General features: G+C 38.2%; 1 protein-coding gene across 5 annotated transcripts in view; it reads right to left on the reverse strand.

The window, feature by feature from the left end:
• The window catches only part of INPP4B (inositol polyphosphate-4-phosphatase type II B), an 824,845-nt gene that overhangs the window by 228,008 nt on the left and 579,423 nt on the right, over positions 1-17,414 (reverse strand). For all 5 annotated transcript variants that reach the window (XM_064585102.1, XM_064585100.1, XM_064585099.1 and 2 more), the window contains 2 exons: positions 8,655-8,766; positions 114-186 (listed from right to left, as the gene is read on the reverse strand). In XM_064585102.1, the coding sequence (XP_064441172.1) occupies positions 114-186; positions 8,655-8,766 (185 nt within the window). The remainder of the gene's footprint in view (positions 1-113; positions 187-8,654; positions 8,767-17,414) is intronic.

Genomic DNA, 17,414 nt, shown 5'->3' on the forward strand with positions numbered 1-17,414 from the left:
GTTCATCAATAATTCTGTGAGGATGCTGCCCAGGTTCAATATTGAGTTCACAGAAAATTAAAATGTTGGGTTTATATGAAACTAATGTAAGTTTCCAAAACGGAGATACATACCTGCTTTCAAAAAAGGTAAGTTATCTTTTCCATTCACACTTTCTGGGGCTGTACATTCACATACCAGTGCACACTAGGGAAGAATAAAAGGAAAAAAAAGTGAAAATAATGAAATTAAGAATTGAAATTCTTCCATTTTGTTTCCAAAACATGAGGCTATGCACATGGTTTAAAAAAGTTGAACGAGATTTTTGTAAAACTTTCAGCTTTATGAAGCTTGTTTAACTTTTGATTACTTACATATATATGATTGTATTGCATAATTAACATATGATTGTACTGCATAATTATAGATTGTCTTGGTTCTAGTTAAAAACTTAGGAAAGAAGGCAAAAAGTGGAAAAAAATTGTCTCCAACATGTTAGAAATCTTCTAGTACAGCAAATCACATTGACAAGCTGGATGGTTTTATATTTGTCACCTCAGTTTGGGATCAATAAACAAATTACTTTCTAGATTTTAAATAAAAGATAAAATATGTTGTACCATCAAATTACATAAGACAAAAGGACATTTTTGTCTGGCAAAACAATGCAAACATTTGCTCATAAAGTATGAGGACACTTCATAAACTGATCTGATTTATAAATTATTATTTATAAATAACTTGTAAATAAGCTGGTCCAGACGTCATGAATGTATAATCTATGATTAAGTTCATGAGCTTTTACAGAACCAACACTGTTCTGGACAGAAGAAACACGGAAGAGCACATTACCATGTTTCTAGTGAGTGAAGCAGGAATAGGCAACAATATCCCAGACCATGTAGCACTAAGTGATGGGCTCTCAACTTTCTTTGAAACCGTAATTAACAGAGGAAGCCACTCTTCTGGTCCCAGAAAGCTGACAAGAGACCTATTTTCACACAGGCACCAACATGACTGGCATTTATTTTTTCAAATGAGTTTCCTTCTATCACTAGCCACAAAAAAAGGGTGTGTGTGTGGTAGTTTGAGGAAAGAGGAGAGTGAATTTTTAAAGCAAATATATCAGACATAAACAAATACAAATAAAAACGGAACAAAGGAAAACCCAGAAACTATTTTGGTGAGGAGTTCTGAGGGAAGCAGCCAATCTTCTGTAGCATGCATGGCTTTACTCAGACTCCAAGGGCTCAGATTACCCTCCCCAGGAGAATGTATCAAGATTGTCTGGGCTATTTCCAAACTGTTCCCTCCACTCTTCCTCCTCCAGGCACTAGCCCCCTTGGAGAATTAGGCCACTGAGGTCACTGTTAATGATGGACATATGTCTGTCAAACATTTTGAGAAGAAAGACCGATAATTTAAAACATTGATTTAAATGTTACTTCTGTATTCGTATAGTCCACTACTTATTCCCCATCATAAACATTCATCACATTACTCAGGAAATTTCTTCATAGGGAAAAATGTGCTCATAATTTCTTTAGTGTTTCTATTGAGGTTCTACTTTACTGAAAGAATGAATAACCGTAAACAGCTCTTATAATCTGATGTTCTCTAAATCATTTTCCTGACCAAATCAAAACTCAAGAGGTGATCGTTTCTTTTACTCCACAGCTATTTGGAAAATGGACTTCCCAAATCACTAGAGCAAGGTGCAGTGATGCTTGGACATACTTAAAATTCTTTCTCTTATTCCCAATATTTCTTCTACACTTTTTAGTTCATCTATGGCTGTTAAAATAATCTTTCATAAACTTAATATCTTACCAGTGCTCTGCTCTAAAATGTGTAACCGTTATTTGCTGTCCAATCAAATCCAATATTCTGACTGGTGTTCAAATCCTTTCATGATTTGTCCCTGATATCCTTCCACATAATAATGTAATATAATAGTTATATAAGCTTTGAGCCATCCTCCTCTCTAAAACAGGATTATCACCTACAATATAATTTATAGAAATGGTTTAGATTAAACCTTTTTAGTAAGGAAGTCCATAATTCATAGGGATCAGGCTATTATCTTGAGAAACTGCTTCTCTACATGGAGGGAGCCTTGCCTCTTCATAATCAAAGTCAACTTTCTGTTTCCTAATAGAAGGCCTGTATTATTTTACCAAATGGATCAGAAATAGAATTTTCATACATTTGTATCTTCCATCTACACTGGAAGGCAGATATTCAGAATAATTTTAACCTAATAACATTCTTACTTTGCAACTTTATTGTATTTTAAAGCTTTACTATTCACAATGCTGTCAAGATTTAAATCCACAGAACATAAACAGAAAATATCCAATAAATATTTATTAAATTAATAAATATTTTTATATTTGGACTAATTATTTTCTTCAATTGTTTGCCAAGTGTACTGTCTTACTATTTAAATTGAGAGTTTTGAAGCCAAGAACCATAGTTCTTATTTCCTCAGCCTATTCTGTTTAATTTTTTTACAGTTGACCCTAGAATCATTTTTACACTGTGCTAGATGCTACATAGAATGCAAAGATTAAAATGATTTGGAATCATTAAGCACAGGCTTAAGGAGCCTCCAGCTATGTATACTGTTTATTGCTGTCATTATGATGGATATTTTCAGGGTTACGCCCTTATACTGTGTGTGCTCTTAGTGTAACCTTTGTATTTGTGATTCTGAGCAGGAATAACACCACATGCTTTTTGTTCCAATAGCACTGTAAACCTATTGATTTTGATGAGTGCTTTAAAAAGTGTCATCTGACGGTAAGTGTGACCAAGAAGAAGAAACATAAGATACATAAATTTCTTGGAGCTTAATGATGTTGAATATCAACTAACATACCAATTTGCCATGCATTGGGCTAGAAAATTAACCAAACTGTAAAGACAAGGATCATAAAGGACAAAGACCGATACTTCTTGGCTAAGCACTTTTACATTTGTTAGTTTATTCCTTAGATCATGGTTGTTAAAGTTTGGAGTCTGGCCACATTTCACTTTCTCTGATTCAACTCATCAACTCCTCTTCATCTCTGCCTTGAGTCTTTGCAATAAACAGGCTCCATTCTTCTGTCCTTCTTTTAGGCCATACTCAACATAACACCCCAGAACGGTCCCTCTTAAAACATGAACCAGATCAATTTGCACCTACACTCAAAAATCCTCCACTGTCTTTGCATCTAGCTCAGAGTCTAATGATCTCTAAGGGAGTATACAATCTGTCTTCCCTGCCTGTGGACCTTATCCTCAACTCTACCACTTTCCTCTCCAACCCCCCAGTTCCAGCCATTTTACAGGCACCCTGCCACCTCAGGACCTTTGCCCCTGCTGTTCACTCTACCTAGAATTCTTGTTCCTCTCATATACCCACATCTTGCTCCCCTATTTTCCTGCATGTTTCAGCTCAGATATCATATTACCAGTGAATCTATCCTTGATCACCCAGTATAAAAGGGCCACATCCCACACTCCCTAGTAGTCCTTGTACCCTTATTTTTTTCGATAGCATATAGTACCATCTGATCAACAATATATTACTTGTTTATTTTGTTATTGTTTACCTCCCTAGAAGGCAGCATCTGTGTCTATGTGGTTCATTGCTGAATACCCAGAACCTAGTAGAATGCCTAGAACATAGAAGGCGGTATTGTTTGACGAATGATGAATATTATATTCCTGCAAATATCTTATAAGTCAAATCAGTTATATTATTTTCAATTTTGTATTTGGGAAAAATAAAGGGACAAATAGTGTCTGCTTTAAGATGCTCCTTAGCTCCCCTAGGACTCTACCTTTTCCCTGACCATGGCCTAAGAATGTCTGATTAAAACACCACTTCAATATATGGGGGCAAAATGACCTGAGAAGGGTAGCAAGGCATCAAAATACTAGTTAGGTTAGGGGCGCCTGGGTGGCTCAGTTGTTAAGCATCTGCCTTCGGCTCAGGTCATGATCCCAGGGCCCTGGGATCGAGCCACGCATCAGGCTTCTTGCTCAGCGGGAAGCCTATTTCTCCCTCTCCCACTCCCCTGCTGTGTTCCCTCTCTCGCCCTGTATCTCTCTGTCAAATAAATAAATAAAATCTTAAAACAAAACAAAACAAAAAAATACTAGTTAGGTTAGGCTCGTAGTGAAAAGAAGATGTATTATTAGTCCACTTACACCATCTCTGTCACTGTCCTAAATACGTAAGGCTTTTTCCTTTTGTAGAAACCACCACTACTTTGATCATTAGTACTGTGCCCTGTGCCACATTCAAATATAATAGACATTAAACAAAAGGGGGAGACAAGGCAGGAGCTGAACTTGGCCCGCGCAGAGCCTCACTGGAGGATGCCTGTTAAAAATCCTCCTCCCCTGACAAGAAGCCAAGTCACCTTGGTGGCAGGGCAGAGGGGAGGGCTATCTCATTGATCTTGTTGGCTGTTAATTACATTGGTTTTTCTATTAACCGGGTTTGATTATTTTGCTTCCTCATTCTCCTTTCCCTAGTGGCGTATTTTTTTCTTGACTATTTAATTCAAAGTTGTTCTTAAAAAGTTTCTTCCTCTTTCCTTTATAATGCTACACTCTTTACTGCATCCTCACTCTAGTCTTTACTTATGGACCAGTTTGTACACAGCCTTATATGCAGCCAAATATTATCCCTTCTAGGAGACAATTTTGGATTTTATTTCTTCAAGGTAAAATTGACTTCATTTACTCATTCACTCATTTTCCCTGTGCTAGGCTCTGTTCTAGGCACTGGGGGGAGGAGTAAAGGAGAGAACAAAATAGACAAGTATCTTTCGTGGAGTTTAATTCTAGTGAGGGAAATAGACAATAAGATAAATAAAATATATGTGATGTTGGACAGTGATAAGTACTAAGGACGAAAATAATGCAAAGAAAGGAGATAGAAAGTTTCTGGTAGGCATGGCAATTTTGGATACAGGGCAGAGAAGGCAGAGTGAGAAGGTCATATTTTGCAAAAAGACCAGAAGGAAGTGAGCGAATGAAGCATATAGTTTACCTGGGGAAAATGCTACAAAGATAGATTGAAAAACAAAGTGAAGGACCTGAGTCAGAAATGTATCTGGACTGTTTGATAGCCAAGAAGCTAATGAGGCTAAGTGAAAGTGAGCAAAGAAGAAGAGTAGAGGATGAGGCGAAGAAAGTAATGGGGGGCCAACACTTGCAGGACTTTAAGTGGGTCACTGAAAGGATTTAGGTTTACACTTTCAGGGAGTTGAGAAGCTACTGGAGAAATGTTCTGTGTTATGTCTTAACAAGTGCTCTGCTGAGAATAGACTATGATGATCGGGGTGTCGGGAAGGAGGAAGAAGGGACATTTAAGAGACTACCATGAACATGTACGTGACAGACAATGCTGTAAGAGGGAAGGGCTCAAAAGTCACTGGGTTCTGGACAGAATCAGCAGGATTTGCTGACATACTCACTGTGCCTGAGAGGAAGAAATGAGTCAAAGGTGACTCCAAAAGTTAAAATTTGGATACCTAATGCGACATTTCACCTATTATATGAGCTTTGTAAAATGTCCATGTTACTGTTTCTTTTGTGAATTTTTCTTTTTCTAGCTATGTGATTTTAACACTTTGTCTTCTTTCACTATGTATGTACATATCAAATAAAAGTTTGAGCCGGGGGCGCCTGGGTGTCTCAGTCCCTTAAGTGTCCAACTCTTGGTTTCTGTTCAGGTTGTGATCTCAGGATCGTGGGATCAAGCCCACCATCGGGCTCTGTGCTCAGCAGGGAGTCTGCTTGAGATTCTCTCTCTCCGCCTCCCTCTACCCTCCCCACCTCACTTGCTTGCCTCTCTCCCTTTCTCTCTCCCTCTCAAAAAGTTTGAACCAGTGTGGTATGGTGAATGACCTTCTGAACCACCTTTGCTTGATGAGAACTATATCATAACAATATAATTTGAGGAAACAAGTAAGTTAATGTGAGAGGACAGAGTTTGGCTTTTCATTTATATTTTATTCCAGGCTCTGGAGGTTATCTGAGATTAAAGATTCAAATGTAGTATTTTACATCAGGGATATAGCTATGAACTGGATTGTGTTCCTCAAAATTCATTATGTTGAAGCCCTGAGACCCAGTATGACTGGATTTGGAGACAGTCTTTATGGAAATAATGAAAGTTAAAGATGCTAAGGGTGGGGCTCTAATCCTATTGGGCTGGTGTCCTTATAAGAAGAGGAAGAGACACAAGAGCTCCTTTTGCTGTCTCTATGCTAATGTGCCAAGGAAAGGCCATGTGAGGACACAGCTGAAAGTCTGTACGCCAGGGAGGGAGCCCTCACCAGGAACGAAGTCATCTGGCACACCAACCTGGCACTTCCTGGCCTCCAGAACTCTGATAAAATCAATTTCTGTCGTTTAAGCCATTCAGTCTGTGGTATTTTATTACTATGGAAGCCCAAGCTCATTAAAACAGGTATTACAATCTTTTATCTACTTCAGTATACACAAGCAATAACGTGTCACTCACCGACATGACTGGTGCTAATAGTTTCATTTCTTTTTCCTCCATTCATACAAACTCGGGAGAGCAGTGTTGTTTTACAGATAACCTCGATTTCAGTTACTTTGTCTTGTCCTATGTTTCAGTCATTCACTAACTTGGGGACTTAAGTCCCCATTAGGAGATTGTGTTAATACACTTCATAGACATTTTGATTTAGCAGATAATGCAAAGAAGTTTGCATATCTAACAAACACTCCAGAAAATTCTGCTAATGCTTTGTGAAACACTGAGCTAAAGTTATTCCCCCATAATTGTAAATATTGTACATAGTGGACCTTACTACATGTTCTTCACGAATCATGACGCTTCTGAAGGATTGCCAACAGAGTTTATAATAACTTTATAAAAAATTCGCAAAAGGTCAGTGTTTACTAAGAACCCAGACAGGCCAGACTAATGTCAACAATGGTACATTTATCGTTTTAGTCAACTTACGACTTGTACGTGGTACATGCTGATGCTGCCGTCACCTATTTCTAGAACAGTTAAGTCTTTTTAAGTTCCCATTACTAGGTCAGAAACATCATGTGGGGCTTTGGTGGGGTATATTCCTGGGTATCAAGTTCTCTGCTTACGAAAAAGAGTATGATTCACTTCGCACTATATAATAGCAACAGAGTAAAGGAGTCAGGCGGTGGGCAAAGCTTTGAGGGAATTGGAGAGGGGGCTAGTAATAGAATGGGAGCAGTCAAAATAGGCCTCCGTTGTAAAGGGAAGTGTTTCTGCTACTCATCTCCTGGCATACTGCCACAGGTCTAAGCACAGTTGTCTATTTCTGTTCTCAGTTCCCCACCTGGCCTCCAAATCTTCCCTCCTTAATCTTGAGGCAAGGATCCATGTCGTGGTGACTAATAACGCACCTTATATAGAACTCCAAAGGAAAGGGGGATTGATGAAAGGGGCCCCATAATTGGGGGTCTCGGATGCACACATCCTAAGAGCCACACTGGTGTGCTGAATACACAAATCTTGAGAAGATCTGCTGCAAATTCTGGACAGTCCTTACATGATCAGGCAACCAGATTCAAACTTGGAGCCTCCCTGGAATATTGTCATGAATCTCGCTATGTTCTGAGGGAGAGCAGAGGAACAGAGAAGAACAAGGCTTGGCCCCGCAGGTAAGACCCTAGCTTATTCTGGGGGCAAGAACAATATTCTTTTGAAAGGCAGTCTTAGATTTCTTTTGTAACGTTAATAATTTGTTTTTGTTTTTTCTTAGACAAAAATTAATTTGTTGTGTTAAACAGCATTTCTCATGTAGATGTTTTCTCAGCACCCCAAATTCAATATGCTCCTAGATAAGGGCCACTAAGCCAGAAACTAAGTCACTAAAGGCCTTATCCTTAGAAAATGCTCATTTATGAAAAGGTATGAATTATAGTGTATACACAAAATCTTTCCTGAAAAGATGCAGCTTTTAAGTCCATCCCCTGTGCCTCAATAAAGTAGGCGACTGCATTCCTAAGACGGGAATTTAATATCAAGTTTCTCTTTCTTAGAGAAAAGAAAGTAAAAAATCCTGGACACATACTGATATGCACTGGGACCTTTATGCTCAGTTCAAGGAAGCTGCTTCCCCTCCAGCTGGCGATGCCCCTCCTCCAAAGCTGTTCCTCCACTTTGCGCTATTTCCTACTTCTCTCTCTGCAATTTTATAAGGCCTAGCATTATTAAATCTGTGCTCCTTCACATACAAATGAAATCTAAACTCAAATGCATTTCTTAAGAGGGTTTTGAGAGTAGAGAAGTGGTTACTTTTGGCAGTAGCCATCCTGGAATCTTCTTTGCGTCTCACGTAGGGTTAATTAGAGCGGAATGCAGCAGTGATCAGTACTTTTGTTCCAGCTGAGAGGAGAGTGTCAACACGGGGAGCCCGGGGCGAAGAAGAAGGCGTTGCTGAATGGCGCAAGGCTTTGCAGAGTTCCGTGCAAATAGACCCTCTGGTTCAGCGGACCAAACATGCTTATGGCACTTCAATTCCAGAGCTGATTTCTCATTTGGCTTATGAATAATAAGATTTCATAGTGCACAGACGTGTTGATGATTCAGGCAACTGGCAAAACTGATCGTTTCTAATTTAATTTGTGCATTGAGCTGACTGAGACCCTACCTTTTGTCCCTGCACATCTGCGGTGATGTGGTCGGCTTCCCCATCCTCAATCTCCCCCATCTTCACGATACTGACTTCTATGGTGCCAACAACTTTGCCACCATCTGAAGTTCTGCAACCAAAAATAAATGAAATGGAAAGGTAAGAATCTTCTCTCTCCTTAAAGTATGCTCAAAACATGTTTGTTTCTGAAAACCACAAATATTACTCTTTACCTTCATTAGTTTTAATTAAAACAAACTACTTTAAAAACATTAAAACATGTTAATATTTGTTGTTGTGGTTAATTTAAAAATGTTAACCGCCAATTTATGAGGTAAGTGCACGGACTGTCAAAAGCTACCTCATGATGGTGAAACCTCTTCCAGGCTTTCAGAAGTGGACACAAATATCATGCATCGGTGTTCTGTTTGGCAATACCACATCCCCACAACAGCATAAACCATGGCTTCTCTCTACCAACTGCATGGGATGTTGCGCACATCTGTCATGGAAACCACAGCTGGGGGCACCTGGGTGGCTCAGTTGGTTAAGCGTCTGCCTTCGGCTCAGGTCATGATCCCAGTGTCCTGGGATCGAGCCCTGCATCAGGCTCCCTGCTCACTGAGGAGCCTGTTTCTCCCTCTCCCGCTGCCTCTGTTTATCCTCTCTCTGTCAAATAAATAAAATCTTAAATAAAAAAACCCAAAACTACAGTTGAATAAAATAGAAAAGAATATAAACATCCCTATACTCTTCTCTGACTGGGCCACTGGCCACAAAATCTGATTCTGTGCCTTTTTCCTAACACTATTTTTCTAAGAGACTAGGTAAAGGAGGTTCTCTCCCAGCAAACATAAAAAAGTTAAGGTACATGCAGAGCAGAAATTAACCATAGAGATAATTTAGTAAACACTTCATCAGATAAAGAATCGGAGACTCAAAAAGATGGAAAGACTCATCTAAGGTAACCAAATGGCAAAACCAGAAATTCAGGTTTCTATCTTCTTCACGTCTGTTGGGTCATTGAAAAACTCCATTTAATGATGATGATGATTTTATTAAGATTTTCATCATCATTATCATCTTCATAATGAATTTTCTGGTGAACAATAATGAAAGAGAAAAATAAAATGAATAACCACCCTCCTTTCAGATTCTCTAATTTCTTTTCCTGGGCAAGAAAATATACAGAATAAATGGTGCCATCATAACATGGGAACAGTGTGACACAATATTTTCCCCTCGAATCTCATTTTGAAGATAGACAGCAAGCCACTCCATAGGCATGACATTTTGCCATAACTTCTTTCTTAACCTAATTGACTAATATTAGAAACACGATGCTTCCTTTTCTTCTGTCATGTATTTTTCAGAAATTTGTTTTTAATTTTAATTGGGATACAAATGTCTTTCTTTCAACCAATTCCTTCTAAATGTCACTATTTTATCATTAAAGATGTCAGGAAAGAGGATTAGGAAAATTTCTATAGTTTACCAAAATACTAATTAAAATAATGAATACGTTAGGTGAAAAGGAAACCAAATTATGTTACTAGATCATGGCAGGTTTTTCTCAAAATATAAAAAGTATAAATTAAAACACACCCTTTGAATTGTGCTTTTAAGGAGATTGAAATTGGAAAATTCTGGTGACCTATGCATACCTAATGTCATAACGTAATAAAATAAAAATTGTGTACATAGAAAAAAGTGATTTCTTATTAAAATGAAGATTTCTTATTAAAATATGAAATAAAATGCTTTTTGGTGACTTTCAAAACAGTGGAAATCATCATATTGACTTAATTATTTGCAATTAATATAGAAACTTTACTCATCACAAAGAAGATGTGTATAAAGAGGACAGTAATTTTGTGAAAAACTGCATTAGCTCCCCAATTCTGGGGTAGTTTATTCATTATACCATTCTCCCACTGGAAAATGACATAACTTGTCATAAATCATGGTGTGACTTAACTCTGTACAATTATTCAGTACCTAATAAAGACTTTAATAAGAGCTCTCGTTGGCACTACTCATAGCTTTTTTAGAGGTTTGCAGGTTCTTTTTCCCCAAGCTGATCATCAGTAACAATTACAGCTATCTTTTCCTTTTCGTAGGAGTTGCTTAAAATTGTTTGCTTGAACAAACTGAGCTAGATTCATTTCTAGGAATGCAAACCTATGTACAGCTTTCTAAATTTTTTCACCAAACTATGCCGTAATGATTGCAAACAGAGGGTAGGCTTTCCACAGTCTCTCCTGGGCCTGGTTATGAACCAGTACGTGCCACAGGGGTCACAAGTGTGCACTTAAGAGTTCGGGCTACCTGCTAGCTGCATGAGCCTGGGCAAGAACTTAACCCACGTGAAACTTCGTTTGTAAAATGGAGATGATCGTTTTCTTGTAAGGATTAAATTGTGGCAGGACGGCTGTGAAGTGCTCAGCACAGTGCCTTAAACAAGACGAGTGCATCTTCCTTCCACCCCTCCTCTTCGTCCTATAGTAGGGCAGAGGTACCAGTAGCAGCAACGATAGAATCGCTATGTCATGAATGGTATTTATATATGATTAATTTTATAATGTATTATATGATATTTATATATGGTGCTTAATTTTATAACGTATTATGTGATATTTATATATGGTGTTTAGTTTTATAACGTATTATATATTTATATATGATGTTTAATTTTATAATGTATTATGTGGTGTTTATATAGTGTTTAATTTTATAACGTATTATGTGGTATTTATATATGGTGTTTAATTTTATAACGTATTATGTGGTATTTATATATGATGTTTAATTTTATAACGTATTAGGATATTTACATGATTAATTTTATAATGTATTATATGATATTTATATATGATGTTTAATTTTATAATGTATTATATGATATTTATATATGATATTTAATTTTATTCTCTCCAGAACTTTTACTAGCCTAGGCATCTAAGACGATAGTAAAACATTATAGGATCTCAAACTTCATTTCAACAATGACTGAGTGCTCATTAAAGATACAGAGACTTAGTAATAACAGATATTATGAAGCTTACATCCCTAGTAGTGCAAACAACACAGGTTTATAACTAATTACAATGCGGCTGAATCTTTCAAAGTGTGAAAGTGACTGAATAAGTAATGTACTATGGGAGTGACCTAAACTACAGCTCTAATTTCTGTTAAAACAATTATCTGGGGTGCCCGGGTGGCTCAGTCGGTTAAGCATCTCTGCCTTCGGCTCAGGTCATAATCCTGGAGTCCTGGGATCCAGTCCTACATTGGGCTCCCTGCTCAGCAGGGAGTCTGCTTCTCCCACTGCCTTTCACCCTGCTTGTGCTCTCTCTCTCTCTCTCTCTCTCAAATAAGTAAGTAAAATCTTAAAAAAAAAAACAATTATCTGGCTACTTTTTAAATAATTTTGACGCCTTCGCAGTTTCCTACTTCATTTTATAGGCTTCCACTTAGTCCCAGAGTGGAATCAAAGCAAGGAGCTTGCTTATCTAGTGATGCTAGAATGATTCTAAAATCTTTTTTTTTTTTCCCAAAACCATTTTGGATAGGCAGTTCTGACAACTCTAAAGCATGTCTCTTCATCTGAGATTTGTGAGAGACAGAATGGGGAATCCAAGTTACAAAACTAAAGAGCTGAATTCAAGACACCCAGAAGCATGGTTCATCCTGTCAATGGACTGGAATATAAGATGTGGAAGCTGTTTTCTATTTATCCTGCAACAATTTAACACACACCAAGTATGGATATTCAACACTTCTCTTCAGTCAGGGGAACCATGATTGAAGTATCTACTTCATGTTTTCAAAGGCGGTTTCAAAGGTGATTTCCCACAAATTTAGAAGAAAATTCATTCTTAAATGCTTAATTATGCTTTCAATTCATCACCCATCAGGTTTGTGGGAGGCGCTAGTAATAATAGCTTAACCATTATTCATCACCAAAATTCTCCCGAATTTTATCTAGTGGAAATTGTATCTTCATGGAAGATCTATGGAAGAGACATCTGGGCTAGGAATCAAGAAATCCAAGTAGTACTTCCAGTTCAGCCACTAACTAGCTATGTGACCAACGATGTATCACTTTAGATCTCTGGATTTCAGTTTCCTCTGCTAGACAACGAAAAATTGGTCTCTAACAGCTCTTCTATAATACTAGCACTCAAGCGCAGTGCTCTAGTCACTCCTGTGATTCCATCATATGATTCCTCCTCTTCTCATCCTACCTTCCATGCAAACAAACCAAACAAGCCAACTGCATGCCAAACCGGGGAAGTAACTGAACACTTATAAGAAAAACCAGCCCTTTGATTTGACTCTAACAGCCAATGCATACATACAGATTTGACTACCATTATGGCACAGCGTTTTGGTGTTTTTACAAAGATACAAATTTGACTGAACCCAGACAAAAAAGTGATTTTACACACTTTCCTAGCAATTTACATGGCAACAAGAACAGGCTGCAGTAATAAATAATGATCTCAATCTATATGAACAAGAACAGCAAAAAACTGTGCCATTTCAGCCACTTGACATGTCATTAGCACAGTTGCATGCAGAAAGCTGTATGAGAAGTAAAAGATGAACAATTCATGGCCGATAGAGTATTTCGATCCAACACCAAAGTTCCTAGTTATACTCGGCAAATACAGTAGTCCCCCTTATCCATGGTTTCACTTTCTGAGGTCTCAGTTACCTGTGGTCGACAGATGATCTTCCTCCTGACATATCACTGGAAAATCAACAGTAGCCTAATGCTATGTCACAACACCTGTCATTCACCTCCCTTCATCTCATCACACAGGCATTTATCATTTCTCATCATCTCAAGAAGAAGGGTGAGTACAGTAAGCTATTTTGAGAGAGAGAGAGAGAGAGACCATATTCACACAGCTTCTATTATGATACGTTGTTATAATTGTTCTACATTGTTGTTAACCTTTTCCTGTGCCTAACTCATAAACTTTTTCACAGGTAGGTATGAATAGGAAAAAAAAAAATATAGTCTATATAGGATTTGACACTATCCACATTTTCCATTGGGGGTCTTGGAATGCATCCCCTGCGAATAAGGAGGGGGGGGCTATTGTACACTCAAATATTTAACCATGCCAACAAGATGGAAGACAAAGAAGAGGAAATTTTCAGCAACACGAACCTGTACTCCCTTCTCACTCAGATTTTCAGCATTTAGAGTAGATTAGTGATCAAGGTTCTTCAAAATCTGCCTTTAAAATAACTTCCCAAATAGCTTCTAATGAAATATTCAATCTCACATGCTGAAACATACCAACATTTTTAGAGGACTGAACGAAAGGACGTGTAAAACAGTCTTCTAACAAATGACACTCTTTCCTCACCACCTACCATCCTTACCAGAGTGAAAACAAAAACAAAAACAAAAACCTCTGGAAATGTTAAACAGCAAGATGCCTGTAAATAACTCCTCTGTTTTGGAAATGCCAAAGAGATGTGAACCAACAAATGATTCTGTAAACATCCAGGGAGAAACCATCATTACCACTGTCAGTTTTTGTGAATATAAAGTAGTCCTGGTGTTATGCACAGAATCTTCAGCTGTGAGACATGCCTTGCATTTAAACTGTCTAGACACGTACCTGGGAAATATAAATCTCACCCGGATAGGAAAATAAACAAAGGCCATAAGTAAACAAATGGAGTTAGTGAGTGAGTGAGTACACCCTGACGATCTTTCTGGTGAATACATTTACCTGGCAATGTTAGATTTACTTAGGGCTCAAAGAAGTGAGAGTTCCATTAAGTATGTATAACTAAGCACACCTCTATTCTGGCTGAAATTCATAAATGTCAGAAGCCATATAATACTGTCAAACTCATACTCAAATAAAACTTGCAGTAGTTCTTCACATTATAGCATACACACTCTGAGTTTTAGTCCCTGGTTTTCTCCTCTATGCTCATTATGAGCTCTCCTTCAGAAACTCCATCCATTATTAGGATTCAACTATCCCTTCTATGAGGATCTATCATAATTCTATACTCCTTAGTCTGTCCTCATTTCATGATCTAGAGCTCCAAATTCCTTTTGTCCTGATATTTTATATTCTATAAGCTTGAAACTTAACTCTCCCTCCAACTCCAACTCACTCACATCAAGAGCATATCATTTTCCAAAGACCACAACCAAAGAACATTCCATCTCCACCTGTGCCTTGCCCCTACCTTCCGATGCATCACTAACCCTACTGACTAGTCCTCTTACAATGTCTCTTGCACATGTCCCTTCATGATGGCAATACCCCAAGCAATTCTGTCACCTCTTATTACACTTGAAGAACCTACTTCCACCTTCCAGAAACCTTCTCTTCCATTCCATCCGTGTCAGGTTTTCTTCTTGAAGCGCACCTGCCACTGTATTATTTTCTTTGCTCTGTTAAAAGTTCTTAGATGTTGTCTAATGCCTACTCAGAGAGACTGAAATATAGCCTGTCTTTCAAGGCCTTATATCAGGACTTGTCAAGGGTTTTGGGCAGCTCAATATTTTTGGTTTGAACTGATCCATGCCAATTTACATACCATTAAATAATGGAGTATGGCTTAGTGAAGAGTGCAGTGAACTTTGAGTAACAAAGGCCTTGGTTCCTCTACAGTGAAGAGCTATGGGACTGTGAGCAGGCAATGCAGCATCTATACAGATGTCCCAGCTACAAAATATGAACAAACTAAAATCATCTTACTTATCTCACAAGATTGATGTGACTAAAAACAAAAGATCTTAAGTGTAGGTACAAGAATGCTTTAACGTATGGTAATGACTACTACAGCTATACAATCTGGGCCACAAAGGTTCACGAGCACATCACAAATACATTGACTATCAGTTTTCAGACTAATTGGTTAGTAGAGTCTTCTTTATTGCTAAAAATAGTACTATCCAAATATAAGTAATTATCCCAATACAAGTAAGTTGTTAAAGCGCATCTTTCCAGGGGTGCCTGGGTGACTCAGTCGGTTAAGCATCTGCCTTTGGCTCTGGTCATGATCCCAGGGTCCTAGGATTGAGTCCCATGTTGGGCTCCTTGCTCAGTGCAGAGTCTGCTTGTCCCTCTCCCTCTGCCCCTGCTTGTGCTCTCTCTCCTCTGCTCGCTCTCTCTCAAATAAATAAATAAAATCTTTTTAAAAAAGCACATCTTTCCCTCCTCATGTCTCTATTAAAAATATATATATATAATAAGTTATATTTAGAAACTTGTTGATTCATTGTAAATATGAAGTATAAACTCTCTCTTTAAATTTAAGACATATCCTGTAAGTGAGGTGAGAAAACAAGATTGGCACCTTGTAAATGCATTTTTCAGGATTCGTAGGCAATCAAAATTACATTAAAATTAATAGGATGCCACAATCTGCCTATTGGTACATAAAGATGTTGCAGGTAGAGCGAGTAAGCACAATTCTCCTCTCCTATATCCACTGAACACAGCTATAAAACCTGGACAGATGCACAGAGTAGCTATTTGAAGACTCAAAGTAAATAGCACCAGGCATATTGGGGTAGATCAGAATTTTAGATACTACTGAACCAGCAGTGAGTTCACCCGTTTCCCCAACTGTCGTTCCTGCTCTGGACTCATTAGAGCCCCAAGCCTAGAGGTGGTCAATGGTAGAAACAAAGAGAGCTTCAGGAGAAGCCCTCAAAATCTGGCACAAAGAACAGAAAAGGGGTTTCCCGACACCCGGAAGAATTGGGAAATAATTTTTCTTTTTTCCACCCTCTCATGTCCCAGCCCCCAAATAATCCAGTGGTGGCAGCAAGGAGGAATTGCAGGAGTCTAAAATGACGGAGGGAACGTCTCCTCTCCGATTGGAATTGAGACCCCAAGGGTGTAGGGTGAATCCCTTTTACCTCTTGCTGTTCTTCTGCTTCTTGGCCCCAGAAGAGAGTGCAGCTGCATAGCAGAAAGAAGAAAATAAAACCCCAGCTTTCTGGCTGGAGCATCTAAAAGGAAAGCCACAGGAAACAGGACCGTGCCAAGGAGGGTGTGAAGAGGAAGGGGCTCAGGAAAGGGACTTAATGAATCAACACCTGGCCTCACCTCAAACTGTGCATGCATGAATCTAAATAGTATATCCGAGATTTTGAGAAATAATTTATGGACTAGACCACCCTCCCGCCTAAGTCCCAGACTGTTACCTGAGTGACAAAGATGAAGGACAGGTCGTTCCGATACAACAAAAGCTTTGAAAATATGAGTGATATTGAAACTATCATACTAGGTTTCACAGACACAATTTCAACTTACAAATATCTAGCAATGAACAACTGGAAACTGAAATTTTCAAAAAGTGTATCATTTACGGTAGATCCAAGCAAAGTGCTTAAGTGCAAAAATGTATAAAATCCATATGCTGAAAACTACAAATGCTGATGGAAGAAATCAAGGAAGGTCTAAATAGATGGCAAGACATGCGGTATTCATGTATTGGAAGCCTCAACTTTATAGGGATGTCAGTTCTCCCCACATTGATCTATAGATTTAATGCTATACTAATCAAAATCCCAGCAAGACTTTTTGTAGATATTGATAAGCTAATTCAAAATGTTATAAATAAGGGTAAAGAAATAGAATAGCCAGCGTAATTTTAAGAAAGAACAAAAATGGAGCATTTGCATTTACTGATTTTAAGACTTACTGAAAATCTACAGTAATCAAAACTGTGTGGTGTTGATGAAAGGGCAGATATAGCGACAAATGAAGCAAGACAGAGGCA

The sequence above is a fragment of the Mirounga angustirostris genome, unplaced genomic scaffold (genome assembly GCF_029215605.1).
Source record: "Mirounga angustirostris isolate CCGP_5_RB_7025 unplaced genomic scaffold, mMirAng1.0.hap1 SCAF_2, whole genome shotgun sequence".
In the NCBI taxonomy this organism is placed as follows: Eukaryota; Metazoa; Chordata; class Mammalia; order Carnivora; family Phocidae; genus Mirounga; species Mirounga angustirostris.